The sequence below is a fragment of the Monodelphis domestica genome, chromosome 4 (assembly GCF_027887165.1).
Source record: "Monodelphis domestica isolate mMonDom1 chromosome 4, mMonDom1.pri, whole genome shotgun sequence".
In the NCBI taxonomy this organism is placed as follows: Eukaryota; Metazoa; Chordata; class Mammalia; order Didelphimorphia; family Didelphidae; genus Monodelphis; species Monodelphis domestica.
This window is the reverse complement of record NC_077230.1, coordinates 118977626-118998209: the sequence shown is the minus strand read 5'-3', so window position 1 is coordinate 118998209 and position 20584 is coordinate 118977626. Positions and strand designations below refer to the sequence as shown.

Here is a 20584-nt window from a genome sequence, read left to right as displayed (position 1 = left end):
AGTTTTTTATTTCACTTTGATTTAAAGTAATATTTGAAACAGAGAGATATTAGCTTTGAATTCTTTGATATTACATTTTCTACGCCATGTACTACTTAGTTAACTTAAAAGACCATAAATTCTTCCTGGGAGAGGACCCAAAGGCTACAACTGGGCTTCAGTTCTTCATGTACTAACCTATGAAATTAATGACATCATTCAGGAACTGAAGGGCAGCAAGACTGGACCCAAATTTAGAAGCTGGTCAGGAGAATTTGTTGATGCTTGATACTGAAATTGTTTTACTGATGTGAAAAAAAAAATGGAAAATCCTATATACTTTAACATACTGCCTACAAAGAATCCTTTCTTGATAATCCTAAAATTGAATCTTAATTAAAAAAAAAATCAACTAGGGAAAAAAAGTGACTTGGGAAATAAAACTAAGAGGACAAACTTAAAAACACTGTCATAATTCAAGAAATTATATTCCTAATATTTATTAATTTTCTCCTATGTTTAAAGTAAGCCATTAAAAAAAATCTACAAGGGCTACTGATAGATAATAGAATTGGTACCAAGAAACCAATCTGCTAAAAGGGACCTTTTATGATTATCTGTTTGCTTGCAAGATTTCTTGTCAAATGATCAAGGCTATATTGCAACAACAAATAGCAATTATAATACAATTTTTGCATAGTTATAGTTTTTGTTTTTGGGAAAAGGGAAAATAACTAAATCTATTTTCCCTCTTAAAAGCTTAATTTTGCCATGAAAAATATAGGATATTAATAAATAATAATTCTAATAATAAAATTATTATGCACATGCCAATCATAATATAAAGAAATATTTTGGATATTCTGATTAAAATGAAGAATCATTCTTGAGGGAGAGGTTGGGGAATGTAGACTCTTAACAATAAACCTGGCTGATGCAGTTTTCACAAGCTATACTTGAACTGCAAGCCCACTCACAAATTAAAACACTGCTCTTTTTCCAAGCCCTTGAAATAAGTGGAAACCAGGAACACAGATTCAGTTCCAAACATTTCTCAGTCTTTAAGTATGTAAACTTAAAGTTCTTATTTATCAAACACAATTTTAAGAGGAAATCCAATGCTTTAAATCTAATGAATTTTCATCTTCCTTAGGGTCTACTGAGGTAACTTTTTGTGAGGGGCAGAAGAAGGCAAGGGGTATAAGAGACAGTGGGATTCAAGGAAAGAGAATAACTGGGTGAAACTCATTTCCAAATAGAGACAAACATGCATGTGACATTCTTATTAAATTATGCTGCCACCACTCTTCTACACCTAGTCTGATCTTTATAAATTACTGGCAATCCAAAATATAACAATATAAGCAGTAGTTTGCTACTGAATTTTTCAAATGGTTTTGGACAACTTCTTTGATAGATGATGGAATAGTAAAGTCAGATAGAGTTCCTACAGTCTGTTAGCATAAGCTTCATATAATGGTGCATTCTTAATGTACCACTTTATTCATTGTACTACTTTATTCATTGGCTAGAAACCACGTACTCATCTTAAATGATGAGAAGACTACTGTAAAGTGATACTGAAATATATGTGGGTGGTGGTACTAGTTTTAGAAGAGATGGCAGAAAGAATTAAAAAATTTAATAACCTTTGTATTCTTTCTTCAGAAAATACTGGGAGCTGAAAAGTCTGTCACTGACCATCATTTCTTAAAGAGGTTATTTAAGAACATATTTTTTTATCAAAGTTTTAAGGGCAAAATTCTGACTTAACATTGGTTTCTTAATAGATTCTGATCCTTAACTAATAAAACAAATTTTATGATGAGTAGTAGTAATGAATTCCTTCCATCTCTTGAGATGTGTGTCTATATATACACACATACATCCAAGACCTATTTTTAATAACTATTTTACTGTAACAAGTTAATCATAAAACAGCATGAGAGATGCAAACTCATATATACACACATAGACAAACAAGGTATTATAATAACATTTTAAGTTTCTTCATAATATTTCCTGTTTCTTCACAAACCTAATCTGGATTAGGAGTCTAAAGTGCAAACAGAAATGTATGTAAAAATTAGTGTACACAGCTTTTAGTCTACCTGTTTACATTTTTCTTCCAAGTTTCCTTCTCCAGGCCCAGAGGTTGAAGCTGACCTAGCTGGGAAATCCTCACCTACCCGACTATGCTGTAGCTGAGGCTGACAAACAGGAAAGGCAAGATTGTTTAATCAAAGAGAAAAGGCAAATTCTTAAACTATGGTTATTGGTTAAACATAATTTCTTTTTGGATTTTTATATAAAAGCATTATCTAAGCATACTATATTTTCTAATTAGAGATGAAATCATATATCAAATATTTAACAAATATCCTTCAACAATAATGTTCTACCCTAAACACTTCCTTGAAAGTTCTTGGTTTCTCCATTATTCCAATGTTGCTTTAATAAGCACCTTTATAAACTTCTTTACTTTCCAGATATATACTTAGATTTATAGTCTTTCAAGACTTGGAACCTAAATCTATTTTTTTTCACCGGTTAAATCCAAGATTAAAATTCATAGATATTTAAGACTCTATCCATGTCATTAATTTTTTATTTGGAAAAGTTCAACTTTCAACAAAAACTCTTCTATCAGCACCTTATTTCTCCACATCATTGCATTTTAATAATCTAAAATGACCAAAGGCATTATTTTCCCAACTTTAAAGGAAATCTAAAAAATTATTGATATCCTTAAGTAGGTTTTCTTGTAAACTGCTATATTAAATGCTTCCTAATTTTTCAATGCATATTTCATAGTTATTTTCAAACAGGACACCTGAGATTTTATCAGTGCATCAGTGCAGGAAGCTCTTGTATCACGAACCATTTCTACCAATGTAAGTCAGATCAAGCACCTGCTTTGTCTGAAACTAATAGTCTTTGAAAACCTTAAGATATCTGATATGCTCAGGTCACACAACCACTCTTTGTCCAAGGCAGGAAGGCATAGAACTCAGGTCTTCTAGAGGTTGCCTGATATTGTGAAGAAAGAGCTGGTCTTAGAACCAAGACAACCTGGGTTCATGTCCTGTCTCTGATATCAAGTTACCATGTGATGTTCTGGTTTTTCATTCATGTTTCACTATTCATGACCCCACTTGCGGTTTTCTTAGCAAAGATGTTGGAGTAGTCTGCCATTTTTCCTCTAGCTCATTTTACAGATGAGGAAACTGAAGCAAACAGGGTTAAGTGACTTGTCCAGGGTCACACAGCTATTAAGTGTTGGAGGCAAGATTTGAACTCGGGTCTTCCTGACTCCAGGCTAGGAGTTCTAGACACTTAGCTGCCCCATTTGACTTTGCATAAGTTGTTTAACTAACCTCTCAGTGTCCTGAGCAATTCTCTAAAACTAAAAGCTGCAGAGAAAGTGCTGACCTGTATTGGAAAAGGAAGTTTCCCACAGAACAATTAAATTCCAGGCTTAATCCTTATCTTTTTATTGAATAATTTTTTTAAAAAACCACTCAGATGAAAAGAGAGAAGCAAACTACTGCAATGCTGCATATCAATGAGTTTAAATTCTAGTCAGGAAGACTTTTATCAGTTATGATCTAGCTGGTTTAAGTTTAGAATTAAAAGGTTTTTCCATGTTCTAAGTGAGGCGGTCTAGATATTAGCTGGGCAGAGACAGACCTATCTGAAATATTCAAGTGGAAGTCAATAAAAAGACCCCCCCCAGTAAAAAAATTAAACCAAATTCATGGCAGATTCATTGGGGCTTTCACAGCAAAGAAAGAGAAATGGGATTGCAATATTTATCATGATTGTAGTGTTCACTGCTCTGCACGATGCAAAAATTGAGTTCAGACAAGACTCCAATACAAAATAACATATTTCTCTACTCATGCTGATTCCTTGTACAGATAAAATATTTTGTACTTGTCAGTGGCTTTTTAAGAAAACCTATCTTAGCTCACAGATATGTAGTACAAATTGTTACGCTTGCTCCAGCAATGAAGTGCCACTACTATTAAAAAATGGAAAGTAATTATGAGTCCAATCAATATTTTAATTTTTTCTAAGCAGTGAGGATTCACCAGGAACTGAACATTCCAAGAAAATGAGAGACCAGTAGTAACCTTTGATTCTTTTAAGCACAATAAAATTTGGATTCTCAGGTTTTTGAAAATGCTCGATGTATTTCCTTCAAAACTTTTTATTTAGGAAATTCAAGATGAGTGGAAAATATATTCATTTTCTGTTTTAAATAAGTTTCTTTTTGAAACCTTAAATTATTTGAACACTTCTATTGTTCCTGTTTCCCCAGTGTGAAATTTATGGCATTATTTTTACAAGTGAGGACTAGATGACATGGGCAATGCCACCTGTATCAATATTTTAATTTTCTAGTTCCATACTCTTCCAAAGATTATTCCAAATGTTATTTCTGGAATGAGACAGTTTGGATAAAGTAATTTAAAACAAATACCAATTATGTACATATTCTGTAACCTGATTCTTACATTAATATCTTATTGTGAAGGCTTAGGAAGATAATCCTAGATTACTGAAGAGAGCAAAAGCAGAGCAAAAGTTCTAACAGATTTAACCCAAATTGGAAAGATTTTGAGTAAAGGCTGGGTGGTGAAGTGAACACTTGCCTAATTAAGTTTAGAGAAAGATTCATGACCAAAAAGTTGGCAGCCCCCAAAAGATGATATCTGGAGGGAGAATGGTGAAGGATCTTAGCAACGCATGAAAACAATCTCCGAAAGTTTAGCAGGGACTGTGATATGAATAAGTGGATTACAAGGAGCTCAAGAAAAAGGTAGGAATAGAAAGATTTGGAAATCATCCACAAAGAGGACACAATAAATCAGTCAGACATTCTTTAATTGCGGATGTTATTTCCCTGGGACTACTACTGCTTTTTTGTGTCTTGGAGAAAAAGAAATTATATTTATTTGTTGTAAGCCCATAAAGCCACAAAAATGTTGATAGGCACATCTTTAAAAAGGATGTTTAGTAAATAATTTCTGCTGAGAAGGTAACAATACTAGAAATATATAGAATAAGTGTGCTAGTCACTGTGAACTCAGAAATTTCTCATTTTACAGTAAAGCACTACTATTTTGTCGTAACTGGGGAAAATTACAAAAACTTTAATATGTACATTTCTATTACATTAAGTTACAAATAATAAAACTTCTGATATATGAAAAATGGAATTGATATCTTATAAGTTTTAATAAAATAAATAATAAATTAGCCCATTTGATATCTGAGTCATTTCCTTACAAAGTAAATCTATAAGTATTGAATTTGCTTAATTTTACTTCATCCTCCTACAATTCTTGCTTGTTTTTTTTAAAGTGCAGTTATCTTGTCAACATCACAGGTGTTAGGGGTGGAGTATCCCCAAAATCTGAAACATCCATGTAAAATTTTTTGGTCCTCGCTTTGTACCACAAAAGAAGTTTGAATTTTTTTCTTTTATGGGGAGCTTACAGTACCTTATTGTAAATTTTGGGTTAAGTATGCATTTCTGAGTTACAAAACTTTTTTTATGTTGTCTGCTGGTCCTTCATGTCATCTATGGCTTCTGCAAAACTCCACCAAAATTCCCATTTATTTCTTATCCTGACCAATGTTATATTGAAAATGCAATGGAGAAGGGGGTGATGTGGAAGGGATAGATAATTGTACTACTATTTTAAAGTATTACCTTTGTTTTTCTAGCCAATCATTTCCTGATTTGCACCATCCAATTAAAATACACTCTTTTGTAACAAAGAAAAACACTTAAAACCAAATGGCAAAAAGGCACCATCTGTTGACTTTCTGAAATATTCTGTTCTCATTATCTCCCACTTCTGTAATTTAATCATCAATTCTTGGGGTTAAGATTTAGCATTTAATTTTAAGAAAATAATTTTACTTGCTCAAAATAAAATTTGATTAAGTTAATCAATTTTCTCTCTTATACAGTAAGTAAAGGTAAAAATTAAAAAAGGACAGAGAGTGAATGGTCTATGTTATGGTCCTTTCTATCTACCCACCTCCAATAACGGTAATTATTATTTTAAAAGTACCTTTATCAGTCTACAAGAAATTCAGAGATTCAGGATTCTGGGACTTAAGTGAAGGAGAGTCATTACTTAAAGCCTTTAGTATCAATTAAGTAATTCAGTATGTCAATCAGGAATTAGTAGTGATTCAAAAAACTGAGTCAGAATAGCTAGAAGAGAAATAATGAGGAGGAAGATTCCAGGGCAGAAAGAGATCAATTACATACCCATTAAAGACAGAGACTTTATGTCAATGCTCTTTGGAGAGAATGGAACCAATATTCTCTCTGTCTCATTAAAACCAAAGGAAAAAGGATTTAAATCAACTTTACAAAGAGAGTTGATTCCTGATGCTTATACTGAGGAAATAGTTAAAAAAAATTTTAAAAAGAAAGGGTTGATTCAATAAATTGTATTTCTATGTATGATTTCAAAAGGTTGGCCAAAAAGATAAAAAGAGAAAAGAAATCCCAAAAGAATCCAAATCTAAATCCATGGGTTGAATTTTTTTATTTTTAATTTCCCTCTTTCCCGAAATGGTTCACCCAGCTTAGCAACTTAAGTAACATCTTACTCCAGAAACTGTTGACAGAAGCAATGATTCAGATTGGCTAAAGTATGAACTTTTATGTGAGTAGCCTCACAAAATGTTCATAATTAAGAAAAGTATTCTATAAGGTAGCTTAAAATATAAAGTAGATCAATAGATCTAAGAAAACCTGATGTTCTGGGTATTTGCCTGGTTTCTTTTAGTTAATATAAGGCATGTAAAAGAAAATAGAAATGAAAAATGGCTGAATTGAAGAGGTGAGTTGTCCTTTCTAAGACATTTTTAAAGGATTTTATTTAAGGCTATAGAAATTTTAAAGAAAAAAAGGAATTCTGAAAAGAGTACTTTTTAAAAATCTAACATTCCAAAGTGGAGGAGTTCCATGGAGACTGGAACAACCTCCAGGAAGTGATGCAGAGCGAGAGGAGCAGAACCAGGAGAACACTGTACACAGAGACTAATACACTGTGGTATAATCGAACGTAATGGACTTCTCCATTAGTGGCGGTGTAATGTCCCTGAACAACTTGCAGGGATCCAGGAGAAAAAAACACCATTCATAAGCAAAGGATAAACTATGGGAGTGGAAACACCGAGGAAAAGCAACTGCCTGAATACAGAGGTTGAGGGGACATGACAGAGGAGAGACTCTAAATGAACACTCTAATGCAAATACTATCAACAAAGCAATGGGTTCAAATCAAGAAAACATCTAATGCCCAGTGGACTTACGCGTCGGCTATGGGGGGTGGGGGGTGGGGGGTAGGGGGGAGGAAAAGAAAATGATCTATGTCTTTAACGAATAATGCTTGGAAATGATCAAATAAAATATATTAAAAAAAAGTATAAACAAAAAAAAATCTAACATTCCATCATTGTTTTATTTACTCAAAAATTCTGGAATTAAATGCCTTAAAAAACAAAACAGGGGGCAGCTGGGTAGCTCAGTGGATTGAGAGCCAGGCCTAGAGACGGGAGGTCCTAGGTTCAAATCCGGCCTCAGCCACTTCCTAGCTGTGTGGCCCTGGGCAAGTCACTTGACCCCCATTGCCTACCCTACCCTTACCACTCTTCTGCCTTGGAGCCAATACACAGTATTGACTCCAAGACGGAAGGTAAGGGTTTAAAAAACAAAACAAAACAAAACAGGAACTGTGGTTCAAAGAATCATGGAAGAATCCACCAAAGAGCTGGAAGGACTCCACAGGGTCATCCAGGTCAACCTCCTCACATCTTTAAGGGAACTGAGGCAGAGGGGCTCTATAACTTGATCTAGGTCACAGAGATCAGAAGCCAGAAGTTAAGCCCAGGTTCTCTGCTCTTTCCACTATACAAAAAAAGGTGGGGAAGAGGAAAGCTTTCAGACACCAAAGTTACACAAATGAGATACCAGGAAGGCCACTGCCTCAAAAGAGGTCACAATATGTACTGAAAATGAGTCAGTTAATCTTTTCAGACTTGACTAAGAACATCTGACCACTTTTGTTCTATCAATATGAATGTCCTCAAGACATTTGATATTACTGGCCCAAATCCATTCGTTGTACATCTTATTGCCAGGTCAACATTGTCACCTTCTCTAGGAAGTACAGCAATGATGGCCAAGTACAAGATGTTCCTTTCTATAATTTAGTTTATTCTTGATTATCCACAAAACAATTAACCGTTGTGATTTTTTAATTTCAAAATACCATTCTGTATATCTAGCCATTTCCTCCTTAGCATTTGCCCAAGAAAAGCAAATCAAATTTCTTAAGAACAAGAAAAACCATAGTTGGCATATCAGTCACTCCCCCAAAAAGCAAGAAAAAAAAATCACACAATCTCCCAAACCCTAATCTAAATGGCATTTATATTATTGATGCCACTAGTCACCAATAATGATAAAGAATAAATGCTGTTTTGGAAAGGAACTTGAGGAAACTTACAAATAAAACTAATACTACCATAGCCATCATCTACTGAAATTGTAGGCATTTAATGGGATCAACTACATTAACAGTATACTATAGCTAAAGCAACCTTTAATTTTATACCTGAATGACCTTCAAAAATTAATAGCTTTTTTCTGTCTACTGAAGGTCTTTAAAATCATCTGTTTAGAAGAAAAGGATGATAAAGGGTTTCCTTCATAACCATCCCTCAAGGCCTGCCATTGATTCTCTTCTGGAAATTCCTATAACACTTAAAGTCTAAACCATAGGTTCTGGCATTTGACTTTATGATAGTTGCCTTGTGTTGTTTTCAGTTTCATGTGCATTTGTCTTACTCCTGTGTTCCATGGAGACAGAAACTTCCCACACTAGTTCTTTTGTCTATCCCAAGGCTGGGGACTTCGAGAAAGAGTTGTTTTAAATAAAGTTTATATTAACCATAGTTTAAGCTCCAATTCCAGATGACTCACACTAAATGAATAATGGTACCAATTATATAAAATAGTAGATAATTCAAAAGTTAATAATAAATAATGTTTGGCTCTCTGGATGTAGTGTCTATAGGGAACATTTGCCAACCTACTTAGATTTCATCTATATTATTCTAAAAATTGACTTCGTGTTTGCAACTCTTTTAGCAATATATATTTTTATGTATATGCATTGTCCTCCCTTGTAGAATATAAAGTATTTGAGTCAAGTATGATTTTATTTTTGTCTTTTCATTCCCAGAATCTAGTACAGTGTCTATGGGTGTAATCTTACGGCTCTTTATTTTATAAGTAAAATTAACACTAAAAGTACATCTCCATTTTAGATGGTTTATGTCTATACACATGAGCACAACTAGTCCCAAACGTTGGTAACAGAATAATGCTGTAGCTATTAAAATATAACTATTCTTGATAGTCTTTAGAAGAACTTGAATTTACCTTAATTATAAATGTTAATTCAACACAAGTAATCAGATAAAATACCCTGTTTCTGACTTTTCAGCTTCTGGAGGTAAACAAAATGCTCTGGGTACAGCATGGAGTTTTAGCCACACATTCATGAGTCAGTATTATAATCACAACCATATTCGTGTTCTTGATGTACTCAGAACAAAGTATGCACTTGTTCTTGCTCATGATAATTTAATTAATTTCTGCACAGGGGGGAAAAACCACCATGAAAATCTTAAATCATCTGTGACCTTCCCAAAAGAGTTATCTAGGTTAACTCTTTGAAACTCAGGATCAGGATTACATTCTGCACCTAGTTCAAATGGTATCTGGATATTTATGTAAACAAAAAATTTTTTATTTTTTAAGATTAATAAAAATACAGAGGCTTCTTCTTAAAATGTCACTTCCATTCATAGTGCCAAAGGCACATTAGATTCTGACCAAATGGCTTCTTTTTCTGAGCATCAAAAACTATCATTTCCTGGAGACTTCCACTAGGAGACTGACTTTGTTTCCCAAAACATTTTGGCTTCTATAATTTCAAATGATATTTATAGTAGTCCTCAAAATATACTTGAAAGGTGATATTATCTTTGAGCAAACTGAAATGTATTAGAAAGAACACTCAACTTGGAGTCAGAAGAGCTAGACACAAGTCTCAAGTCCTATGTGGCTAACCTTGGGCACATCACATAAGTTTTTTAGATTTCAGTTTCTTCATCTATAAAATGGAAGTAATAGTGATGTGGGACCCTAGCTTTACCTTGTACCCCCAAATTATAGAAGTGTTTCAGGCCAAACTGTAAGCAGGAAAATTCCTTTTCTTCCCTGCATTCTTGTTAAGGCTAAAGAAAGTGTCAGCCTGGACTTCAAAGGCTAATGATAAGAAAGACCCTTGAGAGAATTATACTCCTTGGATTGTCCTTTAGGTTTTGAGATGGACACAGAGATACACTTCCAGGCTAGGTTTTGATACCATCAGGTTGTATCTAAGACATCCATCTGTCCCCTAAACTATGAAGGTCACCCTCTATGTCTTTAGGCTAACCCTGGTTAGGTGACCAACACACACACATCCCCTACCCCCGCCTGAGTGGATACCCCGCTGAAGTCATGTATCACCTATTGTAAAGAGTATTAAGACCCCAGAACTGATGTACTCCAGGAGTTAGCTTTCCATCTACGCTGTCCTTCTTGCCAAATTCAACATGAGTTCCAAATTAATAAATTTCTCTTTTGATTTCTAAGCTAAGTTATGGAGTCCTGCATTCTTACAAAGGATACCCTTCCTGAACTTAGGGGGTTCACCTCAAGGCCCCCCCAACAATACTACTTGTACCCTATAGGTAAGAACTGTTTTGAAGGTCAAATTAGATAAATATACAAAGCGTACTATAAGAGAGAGTGTGTGTGTGTATATGAATTATATATAAAATTGTTACTATTATACTCTTTGTGCAGATAAGGAAACATGTGCAAAGAGGTTAAAAACTCCTCTGGGGTCAAATAGCAAATTAGTGATAGTACCATAATTAAAACCCACTTCTCCTGATTTATTATTCACCAATATCCAGTTCCAAATTTCCAGTCTTGTTTATTTTTAACTACCACATAAACTTGACAAATAAACCCCTCCCCATGGAAAACTCTAAACAAATCCATCAGTTATACTCAGAAAATATGGAGAAATCAATTTTTAAAAATCAAAAGTTTCCACTTAATGACTATGTTTCCACTAGTGCGATACCAATTTAAGAATATTTTATTTATTTATTGAGGCCCTTATCTTCTAAGAATCAATCCTGTGTATTGGTTCTAAAGCAGAAGAGCAGTAAGGGCTAGGCAATAGAGTTTAAGTGACTTGCCCAGCTAGGAAGTGTCTGAGGCCAAATTTGAACCTAGGTCCTATATATATATATATAAATATATATATATATATATTTAAAAATTAAGATATAATTTTTATGTTCATAAAATATGGAGAGGAAGGAAAATCCAAGTTTGAATCCTATCTCTGAAATTTATTAGTGGCATAATTATGGATAAGTCACATAAACTCTAAACTTCCTCACTTGAACTATTTGTATAACATAGAATTGTTTCAATGATCAAATGAGAAAAATGTCAAATGTAAACTGTAAGGAATTATGCAAATGTTTGCTGTGATAATAAGTGAGTTGTATTATTGGAAAAAAAACAATTACATTATGGATATCACATAGTCCCTTTTAATTCAATTTATAATTCTAAATTTGGTTGAGAAACAAATATAGATTAAAAAATAAGTCTAAACTACCATGTTATCTTCAAGGATAAATAACAATTATATATAAATATGAACCATGCTGAGATAAGGAGAGAAACATTTAAAATCTATACCCCATAAACAAGTAGTAATGTTTAATGCAGAATTCTTGCATACCCAAAAGTCTTAAGAGGGGCCTCAGCAGCTAGAAAAATCCCAAAGTGGGGCAAACATAAAGGCCATGAATACCTACAACTTCTCTGCCTTGGGTTAGCCTTAGTCTTTTTTTTTTTTAAACCCTTACCTTCCATCTTGGAGTCAATACTGTGTATTGGCTCCAAGGCAGAAGAGTGGTAAGGGCTAGGCAATGGGGGTCAAGTGAGGGTTAGCCTTAGTCTTAAGTAAAATGGTTAATTCTTTGATGTGGTTTTGCAGCCTAATGCTACAACACAATGGAAATAACTTTTAGATTCCAGAGGGTTTTGTAGAACAGCAAGTCTCTTAAATCCTGGAATTATAATTTATTGCCTAAATCTTCCATATGTGTGAAATACTAATTAACTTTTAAAAAGTCTCAGAACCAAAAAATCCCATACCCCAAACTAAAACAAAATCTAGTATTTTTTTTTTAAATAAAACCCTTACCTTCCGTCTTGGAGTCAATACTGTGTATTGGTTCCAAGGCAGAGGAGTGGTAAGGGCTAGGCAATGGGGGTCAAGTGACTTGCCCAGGGTCACACAGCTAGGAAGTGGCTGAGGCCAGATTTGAACCTAGGAACTCCCGTCTCTAGGCCTGGTTCTCAATCCACTGAGCTACCCAGCTGCCCCCCAAAAATCTAGTATTTTTAAGATGAAAATAAATGGAAGTTTCCAACTTGAACAGTACTGGACTATTTTGTTGTCCTTCACAAACCTGTTCCTGAACTGACACATTGATTTAGAAGTCACAATTTAATCTCTTTTCTCTCCTTTTTGTGACAAATTCATTTGAAAAAAAAAGTGACCTGTATGTGATGTCAACTGTATATGTAAAAGGGTTAATAGAGAAAATTCTTGATTATGTTCAAAAACCTCTAAGCCAGGTATATCAAAATTAAGCTTGCAAAGCAGCGAAGCTTAACTAATCTTTGCAAAAGCCCACTTCAATACAAAGCAAAAGACTTCAGGTTATATGTAAAAATAACTAGGCTCAAAGAAAGTGTCAGAATGAAAAATTTCACCTTTTAAGTAATTACAAAATGTTTCTGGATCTATAAAATAAGTCATAACCCCAAAACCAAATCTAATTTGTTAATCACAGTAACTAAAGTACCCAAGTACAAAGTTAAAACATTATCATAACATTAAGGCTAACTTTCTCTCCCCAACTCTGCCCAATTAAAGATATGGCATGTATTATGTTTGTCTTCCTTCTTGGGGTCATTTCAACATTCTACTATCTCCTATGAAAATCAATATATTTTACTAAAAAATACTAGAGACCAGATTTCTAGAATATTACTTTCAAAAATATAGTATACAAGACTGAAATAAAAGGGAAAACACACACATACAAACACTAATTCTGTGCGTTGGAAAATAATAGTTTGATTTCTTTCTTATCTTGGTTGAAGGGCTCTATTTCACTATATAGTAAACACTGAACAACTTTAAGGAAAATGGAAGTAGGTATTTGGGAGATTAATAGTTGCTAAACATGGATGGATATTCAGATCAGCATTTTGGGTTTGAAGAGATTTTTAGAAAACAGCAGTGCTTATTCACTGAAAGATCACTTTTTAACAAATACCAATGAAGAGTCTGACATCTCCATATACAGACTTGTAGTTTTGTATTGTTTTTAACATACCTTTCTCACATCTGAACTCTTTGGTTCTGTTGTCCAGGTTATAATTCTTGAAACAGCAAGCCTTGTTTCACTAGAGTTTACAAAGTCCGTTGGATCCATCTGCCTGGCCAGAGACTCGATGTATTTCAAAATTGCAACCTTGACCTGCAAAATTAAATTATTGCAAATCTTAAGTGTACAATCTAGAACTCACAATAAGATTTTTTTATTTGTCAAATTTTGTGCGGTGGCAATATCCAGGGAGATTTAAACAATTACAGGTTAAATAAGAGATGATGAAAAAGGTCCTTCTTTATTTCTAAATATAAGGTCCTATGATTTTACTAATGTTATTATTGGCATAATTTACCTCCAAATAATTTAATGAATTTTTATACTTTAGCATGATAGCTTTAAAAAATATTCTAAGACATGTATGAAAAATATTAGAACTTTCTAACTTCCTCAATATTATCAGTGTACAAATATATATAGTTCTTGTGGAGATGTCTTATGGAGAGTTCTTGTGGAGGGTCAAATACTTAATATTTTATAAGAAACACAGTGACTAACCTTAAGGTTTGGCGTTTGTGTCTGATCCACAATAAATCTCATCAAAATGTTAAACTGCTGATCAAATGGAAAAGAATCCCTAGATAGATACAAAAAGTAACATTTTACTTTTTAAATAAAGAATAAGCATGTCATGTTATGAATTATGTTTATACACTTCTATTAACTAGATTGACAAAGAAAACAAAATGTAGAATATGGATTATTTCAAGAATGTCTGTATATCATTTGGGCAAAACTTAGTTGAAGGTAGAGATAGGTGAAAGAATAGATGTGAAAGGGCTTGAGTCCTTCCACAATATTGTTTTATCCAGTTTATCTTCCATCTATATTTGACCTCTGCTTATCTGATCCAGCTTCTGATATGGGAACCTCACAGTCTCTCAGTTATGTACTGCCTTCCTCTTGAAACAGCCTTTTCTTCTAACCCCATATTCCTGGGCTGAACCCTTGACACAGATCTTGGTCTGATATTTGTTTAATTTCTTGTTATTTTGTGCAGTCACTCCAGAAATGAACTGCTTGGCCAAAGAAGCTTGACAATAATGAGTTAAGTCAGATACTCTGATCTGTTGCCAGACTCTGGCCTAGAAACCTAAACCTCCAGGGGAAGAGACTATCCTGTGGCTTTACTTTCTGTCTGATAAACCATTATACCTCTTGCCTAACTAAGTGAACTATAATTATTCTACAAAGCCTTACTGTGGGGTAGAGAGAAACTCAATTCCCGAGTATTATGCTAGTGAGGCACAAGCTCAAAAGGGCTTAAGCTGAAATAAACTTAGAACACATTTGTGAAGTTCACAGAATCTTGAAACTAAAAAGGTCTCCAGAAGTCAAGGAATTTAATTTGCTCACTTTACAGATGAAGAAACTGAGGCCCAGTGATGTAAAATTACTTGCCCAAAGTCACCTAATCAGGCTCACATGAACTCTCCTGCCTTCCCCGCTATCAAAGGACCACACTGGCCAAGGTCAAAGAGGCTTGTCAATAGTAGGTTTGGGGTAAGATGTTAAGTTTAGTCATAGTAATTTACAAAGACCACTCCCTACTCTATCTAATGGAGATGTGACTAACATTAAAGGAATAAAGTGCATTTTTAAAGGGCTGAGTCTTCCAATTCAACCCCAGGGGCAAGGCATTAAAAATATGAATTTTTATTCATTAACTGACACTAAATGAATTTGTTGGAAATTCACACAGAAACTAAAGCCTTCTCCAAAGCAGACTAAATATATGACTACTAGAAATAGCATAATCCTTTTCCTCAACTTTCTTGACTTTTAAAGTTCTGAAGTTCATCCCTAAAAGAAAAAGGCAATTCTATCACCACCAGTCAAATCAATCCTTAGACCCTCCACTAATGAACCAAGACAAGAAGGAGGATGTTGCAGTCTATCTGTAGTATCTATGCAGTATCATTTTTCATAAGTTACAAAAAGAATTTAGCCTCACTACATTATAAAATACATTTATAATCACAATTAATTTGCTAATAATTCCATTACTCATATTCATAAAAGTTATAAAATAGCTATGGATCAATACTGCCAATTTTACAGAAGATAATTATAAGAAAACAGGTATCTTTATATGAAGTCAAATCAGTAGTAAATCAAGGCTCTGGATTCTATTTATGAAAGCAGCACACTGTCATTTGAGAGCAAAAGAATAATGCTTTGAGTATTCTTCAACTATACTCTTCTCTGAAATCTTGTCATCTCCTATGTTCAAGTACTTTCTTTATCTTTACAATGCATGATAATAGTCATTAATATAATTTGATCTATAAAACAACCCCTGGAAGTAGGCAAGAAAATGATCTCAACTAGAGTAAAGGCTGGTCATTTAATCTAACCCTTGCATTTTATAGCAGAGGAAAATGTGGCTCAGAAGAGTTAAGTGTCTTATCCAAGGTCACACCTTTAGTCAGTAGAAGAATTATGACTTGTCTGAAGGTCTTTTGACTTATGTAATAATTTAGTTTTGTTTAACAATACAATGATGTTTTATTTTCAAGTAAAGAAAAACACATTTTTAAAGTGTGGATGAGAATAAAACAATCATTTCTACTTATAAAACATCCATGCTTCTAAAGTATTAAGGATCATAGTGGGGGAATATGTATACGAGAGGTGGGAACATTTATTAAGTGCTTTACGAATATTACTGTATTTATCATACCATAATTAACATTTGTATTAACCAAATTTGCCACTGCTTTACAACCACTGCCTACATGTCTTTTCTGTTTATTTTACAAATTTGTTTATGGATTTATGGGTTAAAAGAAATTGGGTTGTCACTGTGTGACTATCACTGGAAGAAAGGATTGAGGGATTGAGTATCTATGTGACAATGTTTCGGCCACAAATTTCACTTCTTGTAGCCTAGGTTTCCTCATCTGTAAAATGAGAGAATTGTACTTCAAGATCTAAGTTCGAGTATTTGAGGAGATTTCCTTATATCAGAAGCATCATAACTCTGCTACTGACAAATTCTTGCTAAGATTCACTGATACAATTCTTGCTTAGAAACTGCTGCCCTTAATTCTACAAAAGAAGAAACCAAACATTCAGTAATGATTTTACAAGCATGAAAAACACAAAATCCTATTCAAAAGCAGAATGACTTCACTGGCTCTTGGTCAAACCATGAGTCATTAATAGGTCTGCAACAACTACAAAAAAGGTTTCCTCCAAATCATGTGATGGCACTTTTAGTCTTAATGTATACCTATCGCAAAGTAACAAGTTCTGGAAGATAATTCATTTACATACCCAGAATGCAAAAAATACTTCTGATTAGGCCTCAAAAACAAACAAAATTGCAAAGTATGAGAAAAAAGCACAATGGATTTGGAAGTTAGGTTCAAGACCCAACTTGGACACTTCCTGTGTGACCCATATTACACTTTGGTCCTCTGACCCTCAGCTTTCTCACACACAAAATAGGGGTAAAAATATTTAAACCACCAAACCAGATAGTTGTTGTGAGAAAAAGGCTAAAAACTGTAACCATATGTCAATGTTAATTTTAGGAAGCAACAGTTAAAAGTACTCACTCATAGGAACAAAGGGGATCATATTATATGATTTGAGAATCAATTTCTCCCCTATTTACATATTTGAGAAAGGATCAAAGCAGAATTAGGACACGAACACTTAAAGAAAAAATCATGGGTTGACTTGGTAGAGTCTACAAAGTAACATAATAATTCCCCCAAGTAACCAAATCAATGATATTTAATTCTTCTTTTCCAATCTGCAACACAGTATTAATTATCTACTAGGTTGATCAATACACTTCCCACAAACCCATAACTCATGCAATTAAGAGCACAATAATTTGGCAAGGTTCAGGATCTAACTCCAATCATTTATTTACTTGCTTAGGGTTTGATGAACAGAAGACAAAAACCCTGAATGGAATTTTTCTAACACTCAATTTGTTATTTTCTTTCATTTCCTGGACCCTCAACCTTTCAGGACTTTCATTCTTACATTAAATATCATGATTAGTCAAATTTTAAATGAAATCTCACTTCAGAGAGTATTATTGGAGTAAATGGGAATCTGTATGAATAGACATCCACCATAGAGAAAGAAACACTTGAGAAAAATAATATTCAGAGTATACAATAATGAGAAATATATTCAGGAAGTACCTTTAGTATGCAAAAATATATGAAACATACATTTTTTAAAAAGTGATCAGTTCTTAAAATTACATATCCATACAAATATACATATGTGTACATATATGTGCATATGTGTATGTGTGTTTGTATTGTTGCCCAATATGTTTATATTACATCTATACAGACAAATATATGCCAAAGCAGTGGTAGTTAGACAATTAAAAGAGTGCATGGTTTGATAAACAAGAAGGAAGTCAGATGTGTTAGTTATATAGATGACATAAATTAGGTTCTGAATGATAGACAAAAGTAGATGAATGACACAACGTATAATGAGGTGATGAACAAGTAGCTGTGAAATGAGCACAGGATGCTAGTTAGTCAGTCAAGATGTATTTTATTAAACACTTACTATGTGCCAAGCACTATCGTAACTGTTGGAGATTCAAAAACATAGAAAAGACATGAAATTGTTCCAGCCCCCACATGTTTACCTTGTTACATCTAGAGCCTTTTGAACTTTTGCTTGTACAGATCCAAGTAAATCTGCTCCCATTTTCTTAAGTAACTGTGTCAGAAGAACAAAAAGCCAATCTTGCAAGTCATCCTTATGGATTATTATAAAGTCCACTAGTGTCTCCAAGAACATACTGAAAACCTACAAAGAATATTGAAAATCAATCATTTCTCATTCTTAAAGCCAGTTTTAGCTTATTGAAAGGTCATCAAGAATTAAACACTGAGAAAGAGTAGACAAGGAAAAAAAATTTCTAAGGTGGCTTTATCAAAACCCAATCAATTGGGTTAACATCCCCAATAAATACTCACATTATACAAACTGTGTCACAGAAAAACAAAGGAAAAAAAGGGGAAGGACTTACTCTCTTTTGTGAATTCCACCGCACAGCAGGCCATGCAACAAAACAAACCATTTGTTAGTCCACATTGTGAATTAATAGTACCATGATGCAGAGTTAAAAAAAAAAGTATGCTTATAATGTCTGCAGTGCTACAATAAAAGTTTTCATCCCTCAACAAAGGACTTTAAAATATGGAGCACAGAGGAATTAAATCTTGCTAAAAATCAGAGGGCTAGTGTTGAAGACTTCCAGTTCTCTTTTCATAATCTTCTTCTGTTTCTCATTATAATCTAGCATTCAATGAGTGCATTAATAATTAAGGATTTAATAAATTAGGCACAGGGAAATCCAGTTTGGGGTATATTTTGATACTTTTAGGCAACTATTAACATTATTAATTTATCTCATTTTCCAATTTGTGATTCTCTGATCAATATGTATTCTACTTGTTATTAAATTCCTAACTTCATTCTCTCATTATATGATAATGTGACTGTTAGCAATTTCTAATGTGAAAGAAGGGGAAAAACTAGAGTTAACATTGAACAAATTACAAGAAGTGCAGCAATTTGTTTTCATATCTTGCTAATGCAACTTGCTCTAAAGGAAGTACCTTACTTATCAATTTTACATATGTATGTACGTACATATGTATGTGTGTGTCTTCATATATCTATCTGTTTAATTTTATAATGACATCTATTCAATTCGGGGGGGGGATTGCTCATAAAATAGTTTATAGGGTGTAGGATTTAAATTAATGTCCAACACTCCGAGAATTATATTTTATAGAGTTTATTAATAATCACTTGAAGTAGAAGGAATAAAAAGGAAATAGAAGTAAAAAAACCTAATTAACAAATTAAGACCATGTGAGCAATAGTCTCCTGGCTTTCACCTCATGTCACCTCCACCAAACAACCAAACTGATCAGATCAAGAGAGAGCAAGAGGTGGGGCTACACAAAATTTATAAACTTCCTATATCATCACATAATGTGAGGAGAGTGGGGTGCTAGGAATCGTAGTTTTTAGGGTAACAGATTCTAATTACACAAGGGAAAGAATTGAGTCCCAGACACGGGGGTAGTTTCTCATCTCACAAAAACACCTAATAAATGGTTAACTAAACTGAGAATCTTCCCCCCAATTAAACTCACTGTACAAGAGCCATCTGATGGAAACAAATTTCTTTCATTAGCATCACATTCTGGTTCTGAATCAGCAATCTGGAGGTGAATAGGTGACAGAAATTTCATCAATCTCCAGAACCATCTATATCCCCCGTCTATTCTCTATGTTGTAAATCTTATTGTTTTAATAAGAAATCTTAAAGCTATTACTGATAATGTTCTTCTAAGATGGTTAAACTTTATTTGAAATCCTTTATTAGCCTCCATTATCACAAGAGTCTTTGTGCCTTAAGGTTTCATAATTAACCACTAGTATAGGCTAATTTACTCTCAAGCTGGTGGGATTTGAATAGTGCTGAATGATGGTTAATAGGGAATTTCTCTAATCTTCATTCAATCTAGAGTCCTTTAATAATCATGAGAGGGGCAGCTGGGTGGCTCAGTGGATTGAGAGCCAGACCTAGAGACAGGAGGTCTTAGGTTCAAATCTGGCCTCAGACACTTCCCAGCTGTATGACCCTGGGCAAGTCACTTAACCCCCATTGCCTAGCCCATACCATTCTTTTTGCCTTGGAACCAATACACAGTATTGATTCCAAGATGGAAGGGAAGGGCTTAAAAACACACACACACAATCATGATAGTTCCTTGTGAGAAGAGCTTTAGCAATTTTCTCTGAAGGAAAAATAAGAGTAGTGCTGGTTGGGCTATCAATAGAGAAGTAGCCAAGCTTTCTAGTGACTGCACCGTTTTTTTCAAGCATGGTGCAAAAAATAAGAATCAAGTCTATGGGTACTAACCATGAAAATAAGTAGGAGTCAAACTTGGTC

At 33.9% G+C, this 20584-nt stretch overlaps 1 protein-coding gene across 14 annotated transcripts in view; it reads right to left on the bottom strand.

Moving 5' to 3' along the window:
- The window catches only part of CLASP1 (cytoplasmic linker associated protein 1), a 355336-nt gene that overhangs the window by 54446 nt on the left and 280306 nt on the right, over positions 1 to 20584 (bottom strand). For 7 of the 14 annotated variants that reach the window (XM_056793731.1, XM_056793732.1, XM_056793738.1 and 4 more), the window contains 4 exons: positions 18257 to 18420; positions 14122 to 14200; positions 13570 to 13713; positions 2091 to 2189 (listed from right to left, as the gene is read on the bottom strand). In XM_056793731.1, the coding sequence (XP_056649709.1) occupies positions 2091 to 2189; positions 13570 to 13713; positions 14122 to 14200; positions 18257 to 18420 (486 nt within the window). The remainder of the gene's footprint in view (positions 1 to 2090; positions 2190 to 13569; positions 13714 to 14121; positions 14201 to 18256; positions 18421 to 20584) is intronic. The other 7 variants (XM_056793737.1, XM_056793739.1, XM_056793740.1 and 4 more) reach the window with 1 other exon arrangement.